We start from the raw sequence: 26070 nt of genomic DNA, 5'->3' as shown, positions 1-26070 counted from the left end.
GAAAATTAAAGAAGTTAAAAAAAAATAAAAATGGAAAGGCTTATCAAAAGGGGAAAATGTTAACACAGAAACTAAACAGGGACTAGTTTCTTATCAAGACTTGCTAATATTCCATAAAAGGACAAGTAGAAATATTGTGTAATGAAAGAGAAGCTTTATGTAAATCTGTAAAATATTTACTACAGTGATGAAATGTCATATTTTCATTCCTAAGTCATCAATAAGAACAGTCGGTTTTAGAGAAATAGAAATCCGCAATGTTAACTACAAGTCTTTTTCATGTCTGCTTGCTATCGTATCATGTTGTGGGTTATTTATACTTCATATAGGGGAAAGAGGAAGCAGTAATAGAAGTCATGTCGTTAGAGCTAGTGAATTGATTTGCTTGACAGATTTCCTTATTTCCAAATTAATTTTAGTGAATTTGGATTACCACAGGACAAGCTAAAACTTCATGACATGACAGCTAAAGGTGAAGATGAATAGTGCCACCCTACCACGGCCAAGCATTTCCTAGACTACAGAGACAGCTTCTTCACCAACCGTTCTTCAGCGCAAGAACCAGAGGGGTATTGTAGGAATTGGCCTCTGGCCTGGTGTCTTTTCTAAACCATTGACATCTGCTCAAAGCAGCTGTAAAGTGCTATCATATCAGGATATTATCATTTTATTCTTATTCTGACCAGATATGCATATACACTGAAAGGCCAGAGATGAACCTTCTAATCCATCCTTATTATCTCTGTATTACAGGCTATAAAACTGCAGATGAGTTACTTAGTGCAGACATTTGTGGTCATGTTTTAAGGGACTAAATTCTTGATGTAAAGGTTTCCAGTGATGGAGAGTCTAACACATTCACTGGTGATCTGTTCTAAATGTTTCTCATTCACCTTGTAAAATATTAGTGTATTACTTAATGGAAGTGAAAGTGAACTATTGGCATAATGACCATGTCAGGACCAGATTCTCTCTGTGTAGTAATTTACTGTGAAAAACTAGGAAATAGTTGTGCCATCTACAAGTGCCGTGCTTGCCCTTCAGTCTGGGTGTGTTCACGATGGGTAACTTGTTCATGGTATAAATGAGATGCTTAAAGCAATCCTGTAAGAAAGGGAGCATGCTGACCTACCTAAAGCTTTTCCAGCACCTGTGTGAGTAGGTAACCACGTTAGCAGCTGTTAGAGGCGATCCTTTAGCCTTGTCAGATGGTCACAGCTGAGAACCTGGAGATGAAAAGGCACCAAACTGCTCAAAAGTTGGTCCCCACCAGGGTGGAGAGGGAACCTGGAAGCTGATGCAAGTTCACGTGTACCCACAAGCAACACAGCTGAGTTATGTCTACCCACCAGCTTGAGAGGAAAGCCAAGTGGAGGTATAGCCCAAGAGCCATGCATTACTGCAGTCCTGCAGGCATTGGCTTTATACTCTATATTTTAATAACACCTATACATATTGCTAAGCAATACTGTATAAATCTTATTCCTACTGAGAAACTGAGCCAATTGCAAAATAATGTTGGAGCTGGAGTTTGTCTCAAATATATTATCCACGGGTATCAGTATTTTGTTTAGCATATCTGTATCGGTGTGTTTGTGCCTGCTTGCATGTATATGGGTTTAGAAATCACTACGGTTATTTTCTGGCATCTAGGTTCTTTCAGTAACATGAAAATCAGCTGACTAAAATCTTTAACAGCATTTTCCCTTAGGACAATCCTAAAATAGTTTTTTATTGGTGGAGTTCAGCACATGGAACTTGTTTCTTCCCGTGATACCAGAAGTCCATTTAACAAGAACTGTCATTCAAAGTTAATCCTTCTCCTAATGAACCAACCTCTATTGTATGTAAACTCTGTAGTACCCTGAAAGATGCTGACCTTGCATGAGAAGACACGTCTGCAGTCTGCTTTCCAAATACAATCAACGGCTTGAGCATCTCGGTAATTTCTTCTGTAACTTTCGTTCACTCAGAAATTTCCAATTTGCTTCATGTCAAGATAGCTCATAACATCCCAAACAGCCAGGCAGAGCAGCAGACAGACATCCAAATGAAAAAACAACACAGGATTTTATTTGTTTTCCTTGAAGGACAAGCTGGCAGAAGCGGCTCCGGTGCCTGAGGACTAAGAGGCCGGGTAGAGAAGAAGGGTACCTATAAAGCACCAAGTGTTTTTACACTTTAGTTGCCCGCCATTAAAAGTCGCATCACATCCGCGTAGAGTAGACGGTTACACTCAGATGGGAACAGTATTGCAAACACAGAAAGCATTCACACGGCTCCTGGGCTGCACTTTGGCGGACCTGGGATGAAGTGGAGGATCGTGTGTCTCACCTTACGCTCCCAAAGCCCCGAGTGTTTGCCAGGGGTGTTTCTAGCCCCCCACTACCTTTTCACACCAGGATGCCGAGAGGGCTCAGCTCAGCGCGGGCAGGCTGTGGGGAGGGCAGGCTCAGCCGGCAGGCAGGGTGCCCGCCCGCTCCCCCCGGATCGGGGTGCCACGCAGGGCGGGGTGTCTTGGCCGGGCCGGGGCTCCCCGCCGGGCCCACGCGTGCCGCTGCGCCATGCGGGTCTCCCCGGCCCGGTCCGTCCCGGCGGCACTGCCGCCCCCACCCTACACTTCCTCACCACGCGGGACCTGGTGCGTGTTCCCCTTGGTTTTTCACTTCTTGTTTGGGTGGTTTAGGGTTTGGCGGTTTTTATCGTGGGGGGCTTTTTTCGGTCTTGCTTTGTCTTCCCGAAGAAACGGTGCCAGTGCCTGCGCCCTGACCCACTTCTAAGGCGGATAATGATATTCTGCTGCTCCAGCCCCCTTCCCCCGCTCCCCCCTCCAGTTCCCAGGGAACACGTACCCTCTCTGCTTCCCGGCTCGGGAGCAGCCTGCGAACGGCACCTCCGTACAGGCCGGTTCCGCTTACCAGCCCCGCCGAACTCCCCGCGATTATCCTCACGGTTACCCTCAGCACTAAGCGTTCCAAAATCGGGGCCCTAAGCCACGGCGGGGAGCCGGCCCCGAGACGGTTGGGTTTTAAGGGGGCTCCTCCGCCAACGCGCTGTGCGGCATCCCCGAAGGGCCGCCAGGCTCCGCGTCCCGTGGGGGACCGGCCCCTCACCTCGCTGCCCTCCGAGACCCCAGCAACCCCACACGCCCCTCGCCGCCTCCACGCCGAAATAAACTTTTCCTTCGCACGCCCGTGGGGGAATGGCGGTGTCCCGGGGGGCTGCCCCGCGCGAAGCCGCTCTGCCCCCACGCCGCCGCTGCGGCGGGGCCCTCCTCGGCCCCGGGGCCAGGCTTTGGCTGAGGCGACGTGAGTCCCTCCGGGGCCCCGGCCCCCTCCCTCCTGCCGGCGTGGGGTGGGGGGGGTCCTGCCCCCTCCTGCCCGCGAGCGGGCGCGCGCCACCGCACTCGCTCGCGCATTACCCCCCCCGCCGCACACGCATACACACACGCACGCAGACACACTCACACGCGCGCACACGTGCGCGCCCGCCCAGCAGCGCGCGGTCTCCGCCCCCCCGCGCACACACACACACACACACACACACAGACACACAGACACACACATCAAGCACACACGCGCGCACACCCGGGCACACACACGCACACTCCCGCGCGCACACCCGCACCCACCCGGGCACACACGCACACACCCGCGCGCTCCCCCGCAGCCACTCGCGCGTTGGGCAGCGCGGCCGCTCGGCGGAGTGCGCGGCGCGGCGCGGAGGGCGGCCCCCGGCGAACCCCCGCGATGCGCTGAGCCGCGGCCCCGCCAGCACCCAGCGCCGCTGATCCCGCCCGCCCGCGGCGTGGGGGCGGCCGCCGGGCGCGGCCGCGGCGCGGAGCCGGCTCCCCACTGGGGAGAGGTGCAGCTGCCCGCGGAGGCAGGCAGGCAAGCAGGCAGGCAGGCAGGCAGGAGGCTGAGAGGCAGTCGGACAGGCAGGCAGGCAGACGGGAGGAGGCAAAGGACGATTTGGACATGCTCATTCTAGGGCGCTTGGTTGCCTGCATCCAGCTCGTCTGTATCCTCAGAGTGGGTGAGTGATATTTGCATGAATTCATCTTTGGGTTTCAGACCAACTTTTCTCCCCGGGCTCCGGTGGGGTTTTCTCCCTCTGATCCGTTTTGCTTAGAGCTGCAGGTGCAATCACCGGCTGTTCCACACCGTGGAAACATGCTGTCAACACCTCGGGTGGAAACGTTTCTCCTACCCCTTTTTACCTCAGTCTCCTGCTGCCGGGCTCCACGGATGCGCGGTACCCCACGCCACCCCCGGCACAGGCGGGTTGCTCCGGAGGGGGGGCTCGCCAGCCCACGCTGCCTCTGCTCCCACAGCGGCGTCTCGCGTGGGGCTCCGCGCCCGGCGGAACCGCTCCGCGCCGAGCCCTCCCCAGGGGTCTGGCCCCGCCGGGCAGCCCGCACCCGCGGGGAGTGGGTGTGCGCCTGTGACAGGAGGGAGAGGGAAAATCCCTGCCGAGCAGCGTTGACATCGGTCGAGCTCCTCTGTGGACGTGGGACAGGAAATTTCACTTTAGCTTCTCGCATGAATTGTTTCGAAGAAAACCGGGGATGGGTGCAAAATTTCAGTCCCAAAAAAGACTCGTTCTCCAAGAACGGGCGACGTCAGCGATGGCCCTGAAGCCGGGTAAAACTGCTGCCGCGAAAAGCAGCACACAAGTCGTTCATTCATGTGGGACACTGCATCCAGAATATGGATTCGAATATAGATTTTCGTAGGGCTACTTACATAACCAAATTAATTTTCAGCTCATTCAGATCTGTGCAACTGGAGTGCATCCTAAAAATCATGCACTGCTCTGTTACTCGGTATTATTATTGTAACCAGCGTATGAGTCAGGTGATGCTGTTAGAAGTGCTGTTTTAAATACTTTGTCAGACAAATATTTGGAGCTTAAGTGGTGGGTTTTGTGTTGTATTGAATGATCGTTTTGAATTTATGAGCTTCTGTCAAATAGATCACTAGAAAATACTAGTTGTTTGCTTACAGTTAAGCATGAGGAACTTTGGAGCTTCAGCCCATTATGTACAAAACCAGTTTTACAATAGGTCTCTCGTGATAAAGTAGGCACTAACCTACATTTTTCACCCAATAGGTGGTGCTGCTTCTGAAACCATGAAGCTCTATAAACAAAGATCGGTGTTAGGTTACTCGGAGTGAAAGCAATTTCATACCAAGTTCTGCTAGTTGGAGGAAAGTTTTTAAAATTTTGTCATGTGAAAAATATTTTTACCTCCTTTCTGAAAGTATATTGGAACAATTCAGCTATAAATGTGATGAATGTAACTGGCCTTTAATTTATAAGTTCATTAATAACATTTTAATGTCACTTTTAAACTAACCTATTTCTAAAAACGGGGTACTTATTCTAATATAATTCCCTTATACTAGTTTGACAAAGAATGTCATAAAACTTTTGCTAAGTTTTCATAACCTCTTTCTTATGTTGCCAACCTGTTTCCTACAATCGGATGTACTCCCAAGACTACTTAAAGGACAAAATTAGCAGGTGCTTGTATATGTGTGTGGAGGTATATGAAAATGTGTGACTATGGATCAATTATACCATGATATGATCATAATGTAGTACAACACAATTCAATTTTGGAGACTGACTTCCATGTTCAGATGATCCTACCACATTGCAAGCAATGCAAGACATAAACATAACTTTTCTAATGAAACCCTTTTTTTTTTTAGTAATTTCATCTTGTGTCTTTTTAGAAATAAGGTAGTTTTGTATAACGTAATAGTCAAATACATGGTCTGCATGTGTATGTTATATTTGTGAATTTAAAAAATCTGGGAAAACAAGGTTTTTTACTCACACAGGAGATATAAGTGTGGCTACTTTTTTTCCCCTCTAGACTGATAGACTATTGTTTTCAAACCCGCCCTGAAGGGGATTTGGTCTCTATGGTGGTTCATTCTGAAGGCTCATGAGCTAGACTGCTCAGTGTGTTCAATGACATGATCGTTCCCAAAAATGAATACCCTGTACAAGTTATTAGACTGATTTAATCAGATTTCATTTGAATATGTTCCTCTTTGAGTATCTCTCCATAAATAAATATGCTCTTATTTGATAGTATTAGTTCATAGGAGTAAATATTTTGTTAGGATTTTGACATTATATCTTTTTTCTTTTTTTTTTTTCATAAAAAATAAATAATTGTATACTACAAATGTATGGTTCTTAGGGCTTGGTGAGAGAGGAGGACTGGGTCAGACAGGCTGGCTCTTACCATTAGGTATTTCTGGTACGGAAGAAACCAGACCCAGGACTCTGTGAATAGGATGTTGCTGAAGAGCTGGGCAGTCTCCTTTTGCATTCTGGAGTCTGTGCTTACTAGTTCGAGGCTAGGCAACGTGTAGGTCCCAGCCTCATTTCCCTGTAGTTTCAAAAAATGTTGAGTTCTCAGGTGGTCACTACAGAGCTCTACAGGAGGTCCTTGCTAATGAATCTGTTTGGGAGTTTTGCTATTGCCTCTGGGAGATTCAGCAGGAAAATCTCAGTCTCATATGTGTTCAGAAAAGACAAGGCAGTCAGCTCAACCTCACTGAAGAAAAACGTGTTAGAGCAGACAGAGGCAAAAAGTTGTTTTGGGAATGACAAGACAGCGACAGTTCGTTCTGTCTTATTGAAGAAATGCTTAGGGACTTGATTTTAATACCCCCGCCGAGATAGGAATAGCACCTTCCTTCTCAGTGTTACTGAAGCCAAGTACTGATGTAATTTATGGAGCAGGCTATTATCTGAGTATTCTCAGTGAGTGCCATTCAGTGAAGTTCAATGGAACTACTTGGGGAGTGAGATGCTATTCAGTCACAAGTCAGGACACATGAGAAGTCCTGTGTGATTATTTGTGGACGCTACTGTGTAGTTAGAGATTTCCTATGACATTCTTACTAAAATTAAAGGAAAAAGCTCCTCTGTGGACAACTCATTTGCTTTTTACATTTTTATTTTAAATGAGAAATATATGAATCTGTAATCTTCAGCTTGCATATATCTCAGGCTGAAGATATTCTTTGAAATTCTGCCCTGGCTTACTGATGTGTTCCATATAACCTCCTGAAAGTCAACGGGGTGTGCCCTTTTTGTAGTTTTTGTCTGATTGTGCTTATGGAAAAAATATCTGGAATCTTTTCAATAAGTAGACTTTTTATGAGTCCATGTAGGCAAGAAAATGTTAATAGAAAAAGGAACATGTTTTAACAAATTACATTATAATTGTGGCTAGATTTGAATCAAAGAGGTGTGAATATTTAGATGAGACTTAAAAGTATTCCCTGCTCTCACTAGCAAAATGTATGGGTAATTTCCCCAAATAATGTAAGAAGTCTCTCCAAAATTAGCTCATCTACACCTTACTATTATCACTATCTGACCTCAGCCAGGGTTTTGCCTTTAAAAGTGCAGCTAACTAAACTATGAATTGTTTAATTAGTTGTGTCTCACTGTAATTTTTCACTATCTAGAAAAGATATCTCTCTCAGTTTGTTTCTGCAGTCCCAGTACCATGACTTTATTCACACAAAAGTAGTAATGCTTCTCTAAGTATTCTAATTCTTGGTATACAACTGACATCAGGACTGTATTTCCAAGCTAGCAGACAACATACATCTCACTACCAACAAGAAAAGCAACTTCTCTGTGCTCTTTACTGGATGGCCCCAACTAATAATAATGAGAATCTGAAGGACAGCATTGGCTCAGCTTTCTAAATCCAGCCACGCTTTCTGTTCATTCTTACATCCGCATGTTTAGATTCAACTATCTATTTTAACCACCTATATTACAAACATCTATTTTAACCATCTATATTATAAGCATCTATATGTTACGCATTTTTGTACTGTAGAGATTGATGTATACCAAAATCTAAATATACAGTATGGATTTATTTTAGGTTCAAATACTGGCTGGTATGAAAAGTTGTGCAGAAATGAATGACATTTTAAAAGTTAATGTCAGTGTAAGCTAATATTTATTCAGCACACTACCCTGTAGGACATATCTAAAATAGTTAAAGCTGTAGTTTCCAATGTTGAATCAATACAATGTATAAGGAGAGTTTTCTTAAGTTATATTTAGCATTACTTTGTCTCTAAATATACTCTTCTGTCTGAATTCCTGGAAAGAAACTAAATAATATATGTAAAAATAAGGTGGTAATTTGAAACTATTATAATTATAATCTGGATTGTAAATCAGAATGTTACTTTATGAATGTTGGCACTTGCCCATTTCTTAAGGAGGGTGATTTCCTTCATCTTCTGTGCTCATCATCTAAGTGGTCACTTCCCACTATGAGTTCTCTAATTAGGAATTTAAGGGTGAACAGATTCTGTTCTTTCGCTGACAATTTCAATTCCTCTTCAAACGTGCCGTGCTTCTCAGTATTCCCTGTAGGGCCTGGAAGTCTGTGGCAGTTCCGGAGCCCCTTGCTCCCATTTAATAGCTCGATTCTCACAGCTTCGTGCACCATTTATGTGGCTTTCCTGTATGAGACATCCTCTGGCTATTCAATAAGCTTCTTTTCCCATAAAGACAAAAGTTACCTTTTTGAATACATGTCAAGGCTTCTGCATTAGAAAGATAAATCAACAGGAAGAAAAGGACTTACAGTATTAAATAAACAAAATCCACAAAATGAAAGATAGCAAATTTTTCAAAGAGGCTGGGACTGCAAATGAAACTTGGCTCCAGCAGGTTGTTGAGGAGCTGTTGGCAGCAGAGTACTTTTGTAGGAAGGTACGGTGCAGGTTGCTTGTTGAATACAAATTACTGATGTCAGTCAATTCAGTCTTGAGGCTCAGGTGGAAATAACTGGAGATTTTAGAAATGAGGTGAGAGTTTATTTTACTTTTTTTGCATCACTGGCTGATGCTGTGGCACTATCTGTTTGAGGTGAAATAGACTTTTGAAGAAAAACAGGCACCGTATAAAAGCGTCATGGATTATTCTAGATGAGGCATGCCTCTCAAAAGCTCCTATTGCCTTCTACTTTTTGCCCATACTTGACTTAGGGTCTCTTTGATCCACCAGAAGTAACTATATTTTACCTTAGAAATTGAAGACTCCAGGAGCTATTGTTTAAGTTAACTAATTTCAGAAATCATTATTGTGGTAAAAGTCCCGTGGACAAAAATACTACCCTACATCTGATAAGGAAAGCTCAGCACTGAAAGCAGGATGCTGGTCAAACTTAGGTGCTTCAACCCAAAATGTTAATTAAAAGAGTCCCTGACTCAGCTAGTACCTTTCAGGGCTGCCAGGGAAGCTTTCAGGCAGGTACAATTCCTCCTCTGCACGTGCCTTACCTGACCTTATTATGTACATCTCAGTGCCTCTTTCCCTCTTAACTTTAATTGGGATCCAAACCCAAATGTTCTTTCAGATGACTTGCCTGATCCCTAAGTCAGTAAGGCTTCCCTAAACGGACAGGATCGGGTGTCGTGATCTGACTGCTGCTGCTACTTCTGCTTAAGACGAAGGACAAGGCGATGGCTGTGCCACCTTCCCGTGTTGTGGTCTGGTGACTGAAGCGTTTTACCAAGACAGTCTAGAGGGAAGACCTCTTCTGAGCTAAAGGCATCTGAACCTACATCTCCTGTCTCCAAACTTTAGGTTTTGTCAAATGAGAGGACTCTTGTACTTCTTGCTTATGAAGCAAGATGAATCATTTTGGCTTTTTTTGTTGTTGTTTGTTTTGGTTTTGTTAAAGGTCAAAGGCTAAGAATTGCAGGGAAGGAATAGGGATAAGAACAAATAACATCAATTATGCCACTGCATAAAATCGTAGCTAATGTACTTCTTAGATATCGTGTACGTTTCTGTTCACCTTATCTCAAAGGGCACAGCAGACTTGTTAAAAAAAAAAAAAGTAAGAAAATAACAACAGGGAATATCACAGTAATCTGTTTTCAGAAATGACAAAATAAGCTAGGACTCCCTATCAAGACCAAAGACAGCTTAAGATTTTGTTGTGTAGAGCATTATGAACTCACGCTGCACTCAGCTGCCTAGCTCACCTAAAGACAGTGTAGGAGCCTGAACATCAAGGCTCTGGAGCCTGTTGCTAGTGCCTAATGGGTGAGTCAGAAGCGCAGCCTAGAATTCCCTTCTGGGATTAAGTATCTGGAACTTTCAAAGAAATAAGCAAAACCTGCTCTTTTTAGAGCACAACCAGAGAGGAGGCAGTGGTTGTGACTTAGGCTGCACTTCTGAAGGACCAACCTCCCAAACTTGGGCAGAGCTCAGATGCGTTTCCACCAACTCAGCATTTTACATCAGCCGTCCTGGGCAGCTGAATACCGTTTGGGCAAGCTGTTGCTTGTGACTGCACTCGGCTGCCTGGCTCACCTACAGACAGCGCAGGAGCCTGAACATCAAGGCTCTGGAGCCTGTTGCTAGTGCCTAATGGGTGAGTCAGCTAAATACCATCTTGCATCTGGGTTTTTGTCTTAAGTCAAGGCCCTGGAATACATCATTTACACCACATTTTCAGACTCAGCAGCTAAAAAACAGGCTAGACATGGCTTGGCTACTTGGCATGTAAAAACCAGTGTTTCCTTCTCTAGATCTTTATAGCATCCAGTTAGACGCAGAAGCTAACTTTTTTTTTCCTTCAACCCTTTATGTTTCGCTAAACTTAGAGACTGTAGTTACCTGGAAAAATATTCTGTGCGATGCTGAAATATTAAAGATCGTACTGTGCAGATGGTATTCAGCAATTTACGTTTCTGTATGAAGATATTAGGACTGCTCACCTGACTAGTGAGAGATTTCATTAAGAGTTTTCAGGAGCAGTATATCTGTTAGTACTTTGGCTCTGAATTGTCATCCTCATTGCCAAAAGACTTCTGCTAAATACTGGCTTACCTGAAGGCTGGAATATAAAGTGGGTAGAATTTGAAGAGGTATCCATCTTCACTGCCTTGTTTATCTGTTTGCTGAGATAAGGTAACAGTAAAATCAGTGAAGAATTGATTAAACAATAACATCACAAAGGGTGAAATAAGAGACATCTAGAGTACTTTTACTGTATTGAAATCGTGTTACAAAATTGGTCTTTGAAATGCTGTAAATAAAGGACGTTGTATAAAAATAAATGAAATCAAATGCATCTTAGTGAATGAAGACATATGTTTCTGTAAATGCCCTAACAGAACTTGACAAAGAATTCCTGACTCATTTAAAATTTCCTTGGAAATCATGACATGTTCTTTAATTGGGACAGGGTTTGGGTTTTTTTGTGTTTTTTTTTTTCTTTTAATAAGTTATCCAGGCCAAATAAAAGTTTTTCCTAAAGTATATGGAAGGATTTAGTGACTTCATTGAGATTTAGACTAGTTTGTGTCATAATTCTTCAAAATACACTTTTCCAAATATAACATTATTTTTCAAAGCTGTCACAGCCTTGGAAAAGAAAAATTTGTAATGTTCTGCAGGGGCAGCTTATATTGAAGAAACTGAAAGCTTTTTGAAATCTAAAGCAAGTATTTTAAGGGAAAAATAAAGCCTTTAAAATCAGTGTTTAAAAAAAGACTTGATTCTTCAATTGCTTTATATGCCGAACTCTGTGATTTCAGCAGAAGTTCCCAAAAAGAAAAACATCTGCTTGCTTAGACTAAATAGCTAATGATCGGAGTAACAGCTGGCTTTATAAAAGTGACCTAATATTACTCCAGGCAGTTTGTCTTCTACCTCCTTCCCCAAACTGACCAACTGTGTTTCATCCATTTCTAGCCATTTGGAAAAATAATTTTGTTCCAAGCATAAGTCAGTTGTTTCTATCATTTCCTTTTGTAACTCTTATTCTGATAGATGTATGGAAGTATGATAATAAATTTGGCAGGCCGGGACTTTCTGAGAGGCTGAGCCTTCTGCCAGCTCCCTGGAGCACTGCTGTTAGGTGTGTGGGACATTTCGTGTTCCGTGGTAGACTCACTCACCACACAACCCATCCACCCATCATCTGCACAGAGTTTGGGGTGAGTCCTGTGTAGTCTGTGCCTACCTCTTTCTTTGTAATCTTTGATTTTTGGACAATAGCTTTGCAATTCATGTGTCTTGCAATGTTGCAGAAAAATCCCAAGGAACCAGGTTCTTTTTTGGGTTTTTGTTTTGTGTTGGGGTTTTGGGGGTTTTTTTATTAACACACCTGAGATTTGTGCTAAAACTCCCCTGTGTACCACTGCAGATACACAGATCACAGTAGAGTTACTTCTGGCTCATATTGGTGGAACTGTGCGTGAATAAATCCTGGATGACCACCCAGGAGAAAAGATCCGGAAGAGCTATTTAAGTTGTAGGATAGTGCTGGCACAAAACCAAATGGATATAAACTGGCAATGTGCAAATTTAAGCTGAAAATTAGAAGGCGGCTCCTAACTGTTACAGCAATGGGATTTGGAAAATCTTTCCAATGGTAGTAGTAGGAGCAAAATGCCAATCTATTATTTTTTTTTTTTTTTTTAAGAATAGAGTACCATGTTTTTGCAAGATCCTGTGGCTCCTGCAATAGGAGAGAACCCCATCAATTATCTTGGAGTCCCCATCAGTGAGTACCGTGGTACAGTTTCAGCTGTACTAAGTAAGAAAACTGAGCACTGTGCACGTGGCTGTGCCAGCCAGCTGCCCACCGCTGAAACAACGTAAACCAGTCATTGTGCATGATGGACTGACACATTTGTATGCGGACGTACTGGGGACTGAGTGGTCACTTACCATCTCCAGTACCGCTCAGCATGTCAAACTGCACTGAGTAGTAAAACAGCACAAATCTATCTAGGGAAAGAAATAAAGTCTAATATAAAGTCAGAAGACTTAAAAATGTACATTTTGGGTTTAATTATTGTATTTTGAAGCTGTTGACAATTCATGATTTTAAATAAGATTACTTGTACAAGCACAAGGTAAGAAACCTCCTTTAAAGTATTTGAAATCTCATGTGGTTGTATGACTTCAGGAGCTAGGGGTTTAGTTAAAATACTAGCATTCGAAGGTCTTTGAGCATGGTAGTGCTCTCACTTTCTCACATGTTCCGACCATAGGAAATTTCAATTCATTATATTTCAGTGTCAAATTTTACATTGGCTGAATTCTGAGAGTTTTCTCAGGCTCATCTGCCCATTTCTTGTTAATCCTCTCCATGTTCTCCTCTCACATTCTCATATAAATGGTTTGGCCTCCCCGACAGCGCCGTGAGCTCTCTCCTCACCACATACACGTTTCTCGAAAGACGCAGGCAGTTACATGTTAGTCTACTAATGTAAAACTACTCCTGCAACTTTGTAAGGGTCCTTCTTGATGGGTTTCTGCCCCCCGTTTAGTGTGTATTTCTTACATATCTGATACAATTCCTCTTCGCTGTTTCTTCCCATATTTTGCATTATCACTAACTTTCTCCCCTTCTTGATTTGGGATGAAGAAAAAAGAATTCATATTTTGTTTACTGCTTTATCTGTATGGTAAAAAACCCCAAACACGTCAATCAATATAATATGTATTAGAACTAACCAAGCAGTGTATAAAAAAATTAAATTCCTTATTTTTTTGTCTGTGAGTTTTATTTTCCACACAGTTGTCTAATCATTTGGTCAAAAGTTTAGTTTTTGGTATCTCTTGATGAGAGAAACAGATTTCTGTATTTAATGTATATATATTTGAGCAGAGGTCAAGTCAGTATTCCATTCAACAGAATTCATTGAGGAATACTTAGACTAGAAATTATTCTTTTAATCCACTAGTGAAAAATGCATCAATACAAAAAGATTATGGGAAGCTATCCTTTAATCTGAGTATTTTTCATTCTTTTCTGGTTTGTGCTATCCACTGTGGGATTTGTAACACGTGAATCAACAGAGAAAATACGTTTCTATGTGGCTGTAGTCTTCACTGTCTGTATGGGAAATTCCAACCTTTTTGTGCGAGGTGGTAAGACTGGGACACAACATCTGCTAAAGATTTGTCTGAGTAGTGGCTTTACTCATGGAGGGAAAGATGACAACAGGAACGGATATATACTGTTCATTAGGAATATGTGCACATCTTCAATGATCTGATTAGCTTTTGCAACTATTTAAGTGTTTACAGTCGGAAAGAGATTCATCCTATTAAAACAAATTGCAAATGCAATTTAGGGCAGATTAAAAATACTCTTATTGCCCTGCTGAATGGGAGAAGGCAGGTTCAACTAAATCAGGTGAAGCTAATAAGGCGATGATGCATAATGGAGAGTTTCAGATTACAGGCAGTTGAGTGAAACAGAAGAAAATGTATGTGGAGCAACCAGATAATGTAGTCTCATTTTTGGTGAATAAAGTAGTATGAATTAATCAGCTTTCCCTAATATGATCTACACAGTCTATCACAATTGTAAACAGTGCATTTGAATAAAACTGTAATCCAGGTTTTCGTGGAAAAATTATAATTATTGAGGGTTTTTGTTCATTAGTTAAAGAATTCCATGGATGTGCAAGAATTTTTCTAAGCATATGAAACCCTGGTCCCCTGAAATCTGCTGTTCACTTGAAAGCAAGAGGAAATGTGACCCACTCAGAGTAACTTTACAGATAAATAAAAGAAGAGGTTTAGTCACCTTGCAGCAGAACTCAAAATGCTGGGTTTGCCATCCTGCTTGTCGTGTACAGAGCACAAGAGTTACAGGCACCGAGATTGGGATGCACAGCAGCCAGCATGTCCGGTGCTGGGACACGCGAGCATAAAGATCAGTGTAGATAAGACAGTATAAAAAAGTAACAAACTGGGAAGTGCCTCTTAGGGCCACATATTGGGAATAACTATGCTGAAACATTTTGTTGAGATGGCTAGACCCAACAAAAAATAACTTTGAATTCAGAATTGTTGATCTTACTACTCCCAAAACAGCCATAAGATGCTGATACTGGAGACTTCTCATAATTTCCTGATAGTAGAACATTTGCCAAAGAAAAAGGAGATGGCCATCCTAAACCTTTCCTGTGTAAGGGGGTTTGAACCGCAGCTGTGGAGAGCACTATTACGCACAGGATGACAGAGCACAGCAGTTGAGGATGGGCAGCAGTGCTGATCTATACCAAGGCTGAAAATGGGAACGGTAGAAAAGTTTGAAAGCAAAAACCTAACTATCCAGTCTAATGGGCGAGATCACATGGTCCAGCACAACATTTCCACGTGCCAGCCTAGATTTTTGCCCTCCTTTCTTCACTGTGCCCCCCTACCCTGCCCCAGAAGCAGCAGCTGCTGCCGTGTGCAAGCAGCAGATCCCTGGTCTCCTACTTCTGCTGTGGCTCCCCTCCATCTCCCCCTGCCACGTCCCCCGACATCACTGTCTGTCTGTGACTGCAATACTGCATCCCTGCGCTGGGATGGATGCAAATGTGGACCAAGGCATTTGGCTGCAGAGGCAGCCCGTACTGCTGGAAGGGCCGCTCTGTCTGCGACGGGGAATAGGAGACAGGCCAGAAAATGTGTTCTGCCGGCTGGATTCAAGCCTTGGGTCAACAGTTGGACCATGCTGGGTTATGTCTCTCAGTGAAAGGAGTGAGACATGGGGTTTCAGTCCCTGTCAGTTTGATTATTTCTGTCTTTTACCTAGCTGCTATCCAATGTAAAAAACACCAGGATTCCTGTTGTCTCCTGTAGTTCTGAAACCTGCTGAAGAATGCTACTGTATCTCCTGGATGGGTCGGTCTGATGCTTATCTAGGTCTCCTGGGCGTCTCTGAATAGCCACCTGCTTACCCTGGATCCGTGAAGTCTGTGCATCTTTCAGTCTTGGACCAGTTCCTATTTCTTATGTTGCGGGATCTGAACCAGTCAGACACAAAAGTGTATTGTATCTTTCCCAGAAAAGAAAACTCTGTCGCTGTGTCGTTAGTCTGTGTAGGAAACGTATGCGTTTGCACCAGCCCTGTTTGAATAGCAGGAGATTTTCTGCCGCAGGCAGGTATGGCAACCGCGTGAGCAACAGCTGCAGTGTCCTGGAAGAAAATACAGCGTGTGGTCCTTTTTGTAGCAAATCAGCTGCTTTAGATGGCATAGAGACAACAGATTCATTTCCCCGGTGAATCACTAAGCCTCCCTAAAGCCCCGTATCTCCAAGGCTTTCAGCTGAGGTGGAGCATATTACACTGCTCCCGATACAGCCAAAACCTTAAAGGCTCAGTCAAACCTATAATTCATTAACACTTGTGTAATGCTTAGAAGATATAACTCACTAGATGAGTACTAAGGCTGTTGCTAATGATTTTAAATCTACGAAGCAACTTCCTAAAAACCTTTGAAATTGGCAATTATAATGTTCTGTCTTAGATGGAAAAGCTTTGATCACTCCAGAGCAGGAAATAAATGCATGACTTAACTGGAGAGATACAGTGACAGAACAGCGGCAAACTGCTAAATACACTGGCGTGGCAGAGGGCCAGAGGAAGATTTGCTGTTGCTCCTTCCAAAACTCGATTTGAAGCCATTTCAGTATTTCTGTATTGCATAAATGACTGTGCAAGTCCTAGGAAGTTTACAGTTGCATGTACTTATGGTCTGAAGATAAGGCTTAATTGAAGAATTTTACTTTCATGCCCTCTGCACTGGTTTTTATTATTATTTCTGTGCAATTACAAGGCTACATTCTGATACAGTGCTAGAAATGAACCTAATGAAAATATTCTGACTTCTCCCGTCTTATGGTCCAACATAGATGCTTTAGTAAGATTTTAAAAAAAAGGATAAGATTTTTAAAAGATGATAAAAATGTGTCCAAAAGCCTATTGTTTTCTGTTCAAGGGCAGGAATATTTTGTAAAGAAACTAACTGCAGTCTAGAAGCTTGATTTTGCCATGGTGTTTTCTGAAAGCAAAATATGTGAAGCTGCCTTCCTTGCTTGACTAGTGCTGGTTGTGGGTTCAGCAATGACATCCACCAAACCATTTCTCTAATTTATTCAATTTTTCATGAGCTGATTAAAATTTAAGAGGCTTTTTGGTGTAAAGCGGTGTAGTCTTTGCTTGTAAACTTTCTACACTTCCTCAAATAACTTCCAGTTATTCATGGGTAGAAGAAAGAAAATAAGAACATTTTAAGAAAATAAAAAAGGCATTATAGAAAGACTCTGCTTTTAAGGATGTATGGATATTTTTAAGCTAGTGTTGTCCTGTCACATGCAAATATTGTATGCCTTTTGAAGGCATCTTCAGAAACATTTTAGTTATTTTGATTAATTGCTTAATAAATTGTCCCTAGTAGATGTTTGAATATGTAAAAAATACTCTTCAAGTCGCTCCTTGAAGGAACAAATATTATTATAAAGGTTTAATATCATAATAACTTACTAGAAAAAAATCTAGCTCTCCTTTGGACATTCCTACTGTCTCAAGTGTCAGTGTTTGAGGACTAAACTGGTTTTTGAAATTTCACTTACAAAATAAAGTTACATCCAAGTAAAATGAGGGGAAAAAAGCCTATCTCACTATTTGTCTGTAAGCTTTCCACTGGGGGATTAAATGTAAATGTACTATGCTTACTGGTGCAGTGCCAATATACTTCAGAAATTTTACAAACATTTGGGAAATATAGCTAATGATGGGAAATATAGCTATTTAAATTGCACATTATACATATTTCATTCCATGGACCTATTAAGCCTCTAACTGGGCTTTTAAATGGGTTGGATATGCAATGAAAAATGGGATCTGAGGTTAAACCGTCATGTGGAGATGCTGTATAATCAGGAAATTGCTATCATTTATTATTTATGTATCAACGGCATGTAAGTGTATTTGTCAGTGACCAGGGTTTCACTGCACAAGGTACACAGACCAGGAATATGACACCTGCCCTAGGGAATTTAGAAATAAAATACAAAAAGAGAAGCTGATAAGACAGAGGGGTGTGATGCTAAGAAAATAATTATATTATATTTTAGTCAGTATAAAAAGCAGTTGAGCTGGTGAAGCAGCAATCTGTTGCATTTTTTCTAGCTATTCCTGTGAGCGAGAGTTTTCAAAGAGGTACCGAGCGGGTCTCTTTCAGTTCCTCATCTGTAAGGTAGAGGTAGTAGTACTTTACTCAAAGGTGTTTTGTGTGAACTTGAGCTCTTTCACATTTCTAAAGCTTTTTCAAGAGAAAAAAAGTTAGCTCCAAGTCTGACATTACAGGGCAGAGTCCCGCTGCGAGGAAGTTATGCAGGTAGCCTTCACAGTCTCCGTGGGACCCAAAGCGAGCGTGCAGGCAGGTTGGTTTGCAGTCACCTGGAGCCCTGGGGCAGCCCCTTGCGTGCCGTGTAAGCCCCAGGCAACACTTACAGGTGAGGAGAAGCATTCACCTGGACACCCAATGCATTCTAGTTATTCAATAGGGAACTGAAAATCATGAGACCTGGGAACTAAATCTGGCAGACAGTGTTGACTCAAGCGTGTCATTTTACCTTCTTTGCCTCAATTTGCTGTCTGCAAAGCTGAGACAATATCCCCATATTTTTTGAAGGCAGGAACAAAAGTCAGGAATAAATAGCGTGAGCACTGGCATGTGAGGTGTGCTTCTTCTGATGACAAGGTCGCCCTTTCAACATGACCACAGCCTTCCTAATGGTGTTAAGTGAGACTGCACGTACATTTACACCTGACAACTTGGGTCAAAACAGCTGGTCTGAACATGTATCCTGTGGTGGATCCTCTCTGATCACATTCCTAAGTGGAAATTCTTACCCTTCGTGACCCAACAATACCAGAAACCATGGACTGCAGCAAGGCCTGTTACCTTGTGGTCCCGGCCTGAAATTCAGCACAGAGAAATGTGGCAAAATCTGATAGGTGTGTGCTGCATAAAACAAAGCTCTAACATCTCACAAAAAGAACAGTTATACCGAATGGGGATACCACTGATGTTATTTTATCTAATTGCAGTAATTTAATGTTTATATGCTGTGTATAGCTAGAAGTGTGGTAGGACAGTCATAACATCCTAAAAAATTAGGGTTTCCTCATATGTAGCAGTCAGTACAGCATGGGTCCACATGTCATGTTTGATGATAACAGCAGCAACAACAACAATAATAATAATAAGATCATGTGTCATTCTTCTTCATGCTGTGAAGGTGGGTATGTGAGCATGGGCCTGGGGCTGGTGGCTGGTGGCAGATGTTTTCCATTAGCTGCCATCTCAGTTCCACGGGGTCTTGCAACACACATTGCAAGTTACCACAACAGGTAACTGTTTTCTCTAATTCTGGCTTCAGGCGGGCGATGCTCTGTGTCCTTTACTCATAATTCAGAAGTAAATGTTGACTTTTAAGTTGTTACCATAAGGACAAATACTGACATGGACAAAATCTTTAAATTGCACAAGTGAGCAGTGGATAAAAACCTACCTTTCTTTTTACTCTCTCCTTAAAAAATAGCATATATTAAAAATGAGTAAAAGGACTGTTCCAGATTTATGTTGTCTTCTAGTAAATGATGACTTACAGGGGAAAAAAAAAAGTAAAAATAAAAAGTAAAAAAAAAAAGTGGTGAGCCCTCTTGACAAGAAGAAAGGTGTTAATGGTAGTTTCCAGAATCCTTATTCCAAAGTTCATAGAAATCCAACAGAGAAATGAAGAGAGAGAAAATGGAGGGGAAAAAAAAGCAAAGGGAGAGGCAGAAAGAGCAAGGAGGGGATGAAGAAGGGAGGGAGGGAGGGAGGGAGGGAGGGAGGGAGGGAGGGAGGGAAGGAAGGAAGGAAGGAAGGAAGGAAGGAAGGAAGGAAGGAAGGAAGGAAGGAAGGAAGGAAGGAAGTTTACAGATGAGACACACTTGGCACTTGTGCAGCTTCTGTTTATCTCATGTTTTTTAAGTATGGTGTTGCTGCAGTCTGCAACTACTCACCGTTTGTAACGGCTAGAAAAGGAGACTGGGGAAGGGAGTTAAATTACTCCTGCTGTGACTTTCACAGGCATCGCATCACCAAATCCAGAGAGAAATGAAGTGACTGAACACCAAGCTTTCAATCTCAGTTGGTTTTAACGACTTGCTTCCACATAGTGGGGAAAATGAAGAGGGTAATGCTACCAATTTCTTTTTTTAAAAATGCAGCCAGGTGGAGTTTATTGCAGAGCATTTTATGAGATGTTCATTCATCAGAACAGAGAAAAAATATTCAGAGCAAGAGATGAGAAGTCTTTATATACTTGCCTTTAACAGGAATTGTTTATGTAACTTTCTTGGCATCACCACAACAGCGATCTCTAAAGGTACGTAGGTATGCAATACTTCTAGCAAATACATAATGAACGAATTATAGAAAACACGTGTTGACACTTGCAAGGAGAAGTTAAGTGACACAACAAGAAGAGCAGTGATGGGTTTGGGGAAGTAAGAGACCACCCCCTGCCCCCTTACCTGCACTTCCACACTGCCTTGGCCTCTGGTCTGTGGGTGACCCACAACCCCTCCTCTCTTCTGCTCATAGGGGAACTTATGCACTTCCCTTCCCCTCCTTCTCTTCCTGGGCCACACACATGGTTGTGACCCAGATTCCCGTTCAGAAAATCCTGTTCTTCTACAGGTGAGGAGAGTTCTTGTCTGACAGGGGAGGAGGGAGTCCTGCAAAGCAGATTCTGGGTAATTGTCACTTGCCGCCTGTGGCAAGCATCCATATCTGCGATTATCATTTAAATTCTGTTTATACAACATGCAGTCCCAATGCAGCTAGAGTTCTGTGGATGTTCTGACAATATTACAAATAAATCATAATAATAGTTGTTAATATGTGAGTGCTGACGGTGATATTCAGGCCATAATGACCACTGTAACCTAAAAAATCCCAAGGAGCTTTGTTGTTTTCTAAACAGAAATGCGTATTCTTAGGCTGAAAGGTAATTTGGTTGGAATGGTACATTTCATTTGTAATGAATGTATCCAGACTTAATGCTGCCTCCTTGCACATTATGCAAAACCAAGATTTGATGATAAAACTCACTGCCTCCGAGCATGGCACACTGGTACGTCTGTGGACAGAAGATAATTGTGCATTACAGATCAAACAGGGACTGTGCTGGTTTGCACCAAAATGTATAGACCTTTGGTAATAACTGGTTTTTGGGGGGAACGTTTGAAGAGGAGTTAAAAACTTGGACTTGTCAAGACTGTGGCTGGGAAGAGTTGAAGCCTGCAAGGGGGAGTGGACAGGCTGGCGCGGCATGTAAGTTATATAAACTTAAGATCTTTTTCAGGGAGGCAATATTTGGAAATAAGTTTCAGCTAAATTTCACAATTATTTTAATTGGAGAAAACAACTCCCATTCTTTTTGATGCAATATCTATAATGAGTGCTATTTTAAGAATCCACCCAAGGCTCTAGTCATGAAGAAACATGTGCTTGACTGGGTTGCATTCACTCTAGAAAATAAAATTGATGTGCTGCTTGCAGCTCTAAAGGGAATATCTTTGTTCTTTTTCCTTCAAGCCAGAATTCCATGATGGTTGTGATGAATATCCTAGTTTCTGGGGGGTGGGGGGGGAGGGATGGAAATCAAAAGCTGTAATTGTATATGGAAATAAATAAATAGATAGATAAATAAGTAAATCTAACATGATATTAGCAGTAAAAAAGACATATTAGTGCAAATCCTGATCAAAATAAATCCTTCTAGTCAGTTCTAAACTATGTCCATAAAATTTTTGGTGTACATTTATTAAGCATTACAGTTTCCTGACATATATTACACAAGAAATAAATTTGTAAGAGTAAGCTAATATTAGGGTAGGAACTAGTATCCAAGAGCTACTCTTGGATTTAAGTAAGTGACTCAGATGCTCAGAAAGAAATCAGAAAAAGTTAACTGCTAATGCAAATGGCTGTATAGCAAACTCAATTTGAAGAAGAGCCTTGGTTCCAAGTATACACGAGCATCTGTTGTGTTCAATGTAGGAAAGTATCCAAAACATGGCCAAAAATGTGGAGTACTCAGTGCTTGAATAAGAACCACCTATTATTCACTCTACACCAAAGTAGCATTGCAAGCACTATAAAGATAAAAGTAGAAATTAAGATACCAATAAAACTAACAGAACCTTTTTTTCCTACAGTAATATTCTTCCATCTCCTTTCCTTCCAGTGCTAATACAGAGTTTGTAAGAGACCAGATACATTTTAGAGAATGAATAAAACTTAATCCTAGCACAAAAAAACTAGTACATTGCCAGTATAAGAGCAGTGAGCCCATTCATTTGGCAATAACCGAGGCATTGCTGGATAAATTAAAATGCAACCCTTTCATCACTGCTTGATTTAGCAATTAGTTGACATCAAACTAGCACACATGCACTAGACAGAGAATATAGAACATTTCTCCATATTAATGCTCTAGTCTCTCTTTCATTGCATACCTTCATAGTAGGCAGAATTAATACTGATAGAATTTCCATTATTTACTCAAAAAAACCCCACTCATATTAAAGTGTTAGTTTGCACTTACCTGGCACTCAGTGTAGATGAGATCTTCCTTCACCCTTAATCTAATTATGACAAAATTAATAATGACAGGCCTTGAGAAAGTAAGTGTGTGACAATTAGTAAAGAAGTGGTTTAGATACGAAGGAGTTTGCTTTGCTGATGATGACAGGGCTCAGCCTATGAATCAGCAGTATAAGAGGAGTATGCTGAGAAAAGACAACCATAAAGATAAAGGTAAATTATGAAATCCAAATGAGACCCTGGGGACTAGGAAGATAATGATGGGTAAATCAAATCTGAGATGTGGGCTGAGGCACAAATGTATAGGTGAAAAGGGGAGCTTCAATTTGATACAAGAAAAAGTTCAAGCCATGATCCGCATGTTATATGCAGCCTCAGAGAACAATTCATCCATCATTCAGCCCATTGCTGGCAGTTTGCTGTCCCTGGGGAGTTAATTTGATGGCAACAGCCTGCCCTTAGCTGTCATTTTTACCAGGGCTGAAAAGCTTGCTCCTATCACGCTGAGCTTATTGCGCTTGCCTGACGCCATGCATGCACACAAATAGGTGCCTGCCTACGCTGGGGTAGAGATAGCCACCAAGAGCAAACCAGAGCAATTAATTTGGCCGTTAAAAAACTCTTGGTCTGCTCCCAAGATGACCCTAGGAAAAAGGATCTGACTGCTTTGAGGACTGCAACCATCTTTCAGCCATTGCCTGTATTGATTCTTCAGTGACACATGAGCCTATCCTGGCAGCAGATGAAGTTTTGGACCCTGCCCACCAGGTTGGCCATTGCATGATAAGTTGTATGAAAACAGATTAAATACAGCAATTAAAACACTAGAAATCTAGAATGAAATGCATATGGAATGATGACTGGCAGGAAGGTTAAATGGACAGCTTAAAGTTAGCAAAAACTAGATGAAAACTTTCATGCTGTAAAATAAAGCAGAAAGAAAAGGAAAAATCAGGAATGAAAGGAAGGAGAGAAGGAAGAAACGAAACTAGCAGAGTGAAGGTTTGGGTCCCATTCTGGATTAACAAAGAACTTCTTCCAGAAGCTTTTTTTTTTTTTTTTCCCCCATTTTTCCAAAAGCTCTATTTTCATTTGTACTTTAAGCTCCACATACACTCTATAGTTTTGATTCCCTTTCTTCTGGAAGGAGAGATGAAACATTTATGTCCTGTTTTGTAAAGGTGTGATGACTTAATTTTGATCTTCAGCCCACGAGTAAGTTTTACCAATAAAGATATAAAAATGGCCAGAAACTCAGTCTGTGGGCTTCTGCACTTTGACCTCAAAAGTGAAGGAGTTCAGGTATTTATGAAAAGCCATTCCTAATGCTACACTCTCCTAATGAAAGCCAGGATACATTTATGTGAAACTTGGAATTTGCAGAAGAAGGTTAGACCTTTATTAGTTTTTTCTTTCCAACCTCATGTGTAAGATGCCTAGGAGATTCATGCTGACATAGGTCCTTTCCGCTATTGTGCCTCAGAGTGCGAGAGAGGGGAGAGTTAATGATGATCCATATATTCTAACCATTCAAGGACCAAATATCTTTCCCTTTGGGATGAAGATTAGAACTTTTCTTTTCTAATGTAGACTTTGATACAGTTATCTATTTCTCATTGAATTCAATTACCTGTAATATATGCCTCATGAGAACTTTCAAAAGGCACCATTCACACAGATCGTAGCCAGCACACCAACAATAGGTATGCTTTACTCCTTCTCCAGAGACAGCCTTTACTACCTGCTTACTTCCATGTGTCATTCTCAAAGAGTGAAGAAAAAAAAAAAGTTTGATTTCTCATTTTCTTCTCTTATTTTGCTTTGGTATATTTGTGCAGAAGCCTGTAGTTTGGAAAGAAGCAGTACTTTTCACCATAAATTATATATAACTTCAAATAATCAATGCTTGTAGCTTGGAAAATTTGCATTTCCCATAAATGAAACAGTATATAATTTATGTATTGCTTGTTCACAGCAAAGCTTTTTCCTTTTTATGGAGAGACTTATTTTGATGAAAGTCCCTTGAAGCTGATGGTAAAACTGAAGTACCAAGTTAATGATATGGAGTACCAGAGACTATTGCATGAACTATTGAATGCTGAATTGCAGAAAGTCGTGTGGATATGAATATTACGTAAAGTATTGAATGCTGAATTGTAGAAAGCTATGTGGATATATGAAATACATTTCTTGTTAGTGATAGATATTTGTGGACTAAAGAAAGATTTTTCCAGTTTCTTCTCCCAACTATGATTATTCCGTGCATGCCCGTGGACAAAGATCACTTAGAAACTCAAGATTCGTGTCTTTTTTCAGATGAGTGTCAGGAAGCTTGATTTCTTCCTAGATTTATTTTAAGAGCAGAATATAAGGTACAGTCTCAAGATTAGCTCTGAAGTCCCCGGCAGAGGTCACTACATATATGCATGCATGATTATTGATGTCAGCTTAAGGATTTTTACTTACTAGAATTCTCTTACACACAGAATAAATGATTAAAAAAATTACCTAGAATAACCAATGCCTCTTAGTAAATTCTCTATTTTCTTTTGCCAAGAAATGTATTTTATTGCTTGGAAATAATTGTTAAACCTTGTATTTGGATGAGCGGATAATTTAAAGCTTAAGGAGTGCTTTGCTTTAAAGGAGACTAGGGTAAGGGAAAAGTTTCTTCCAGTTCATTTATGGAAGTTGTGTTCCAAGCTATTTGAATTGAGGACATTTTAGATAACGTTATGAGTGTTTTGTACTCTCAGATCACACCTGAGCTTAATGGTCTCAGCAAAATCAGCGGTAAAACTTCCTGTTCCTTTAATGGCGCTACAGTTTCTCACAGAGAGGCTTGGGTGCGTAAGGGAGACAAGAACGAGCTTTGTAATTGGGATTGTGACATGGTAGTCTGACTTAAAAATAATTCACATCTTGTCAGAGAAACTAGCAATTAATTCTGAACTCTGTAAAATTTCCATCCTTAAATATAAAAGAGAAATGTGTTCAATTTGTAATTATCTTCATAGGCTGTAAAAATAGACTCCAGATAAAGAAAAAAATAGAGTTCCTTTCATTAAAAAACATGAGTTTTGTTAGATGGAAAGGGCTTCACTATGAAAATGTTCGTTAACTTAAAATCTCCATGTGATTCTGTTAGAAAAAAACCCAAATATATATTTCATTATTGGAAATTCTTTCAGCATGTACACAACAGAGTAGCAGGAAGGGTTTTGCAGGTGCAGAAACTGCTGAGAAAGGTTTGGAAGCCAGCACAGGGAGAGTTTTGTGGAGGGAATGCACAATGCCAGTTAGCCCTAAATGAGCTGAGAAGGGTGGAAGACTAAAGATTAGATGTCAATAAAATCAGAAATATAAGCTGAAGCATTCAGGACAGGATGTGCATCCCTCAGTGCTTTTGGATTAAGAGACTATTCAAGTAAGACACTGACCTTTCTTCATCCTGTAACATACCATTCACCAAAAGGTTAGCCTAGCAGGATGGATCCAGATTCCTCAGAAAGATCTCATTTTCTGCTCAAGAGGTATTTCCTAAGAGCAGGTGTATTGCTGCTTTTCAGGGAAACATTTTAAAAAGAATTCA

The 26070-nt window shown here is 41.5% G+C and overlaps 1 protein-coding gene across 6 annotated transcripts in view; it reads left to right on the top strand.

Moving 5' to 3' along the window:
- The first annotated feature begins 3411 nt into the window (after window positions 1-3411).
- Window positions 3412-26070, top strand: part of PTPRZ1 (protein tyrosine phosphatase receptor type Z1) — a 142295-nt gene continuing 119636 nt past the window's right edge. For 4 of the 6 annotated variants that reach the window (XM_054803522.1, XM_054803503.1, XM_054803512.1 and 1 more), the window contains exon 1: window positions 3412-4035. In XM_054803522.1, coding sequence (XP_054659497.1) covers window positions 3978-4035 — 58 coding nt within the window. In that variant the 5' untranslated portion in view covers window positions 3412-3977. The remainder of the gene's footprint in view (window positions 4036-26070) is intronic. The other 2 variants (XM_054803540.1, XM_054803532.1) reach the window with 1 other exon arrangement.

Source organism: Grus americana, chromosome 1 (genome assembly GCF_028858705.1).
Source record: "Grus americana isolate bGruAme1 chromosome 1, bGruAme1.mat, whole genome shotgun sequence".
In the NCBI taxonomy this organism is placed as follows: Eukaryota; Metazoa; Chordata; class Aves; order Gruiformes; family Gruidae; genus Grus; species Grus americana.
This window is presented reverse-complemented; position numbering and strand designations above follow the sequence as displayed.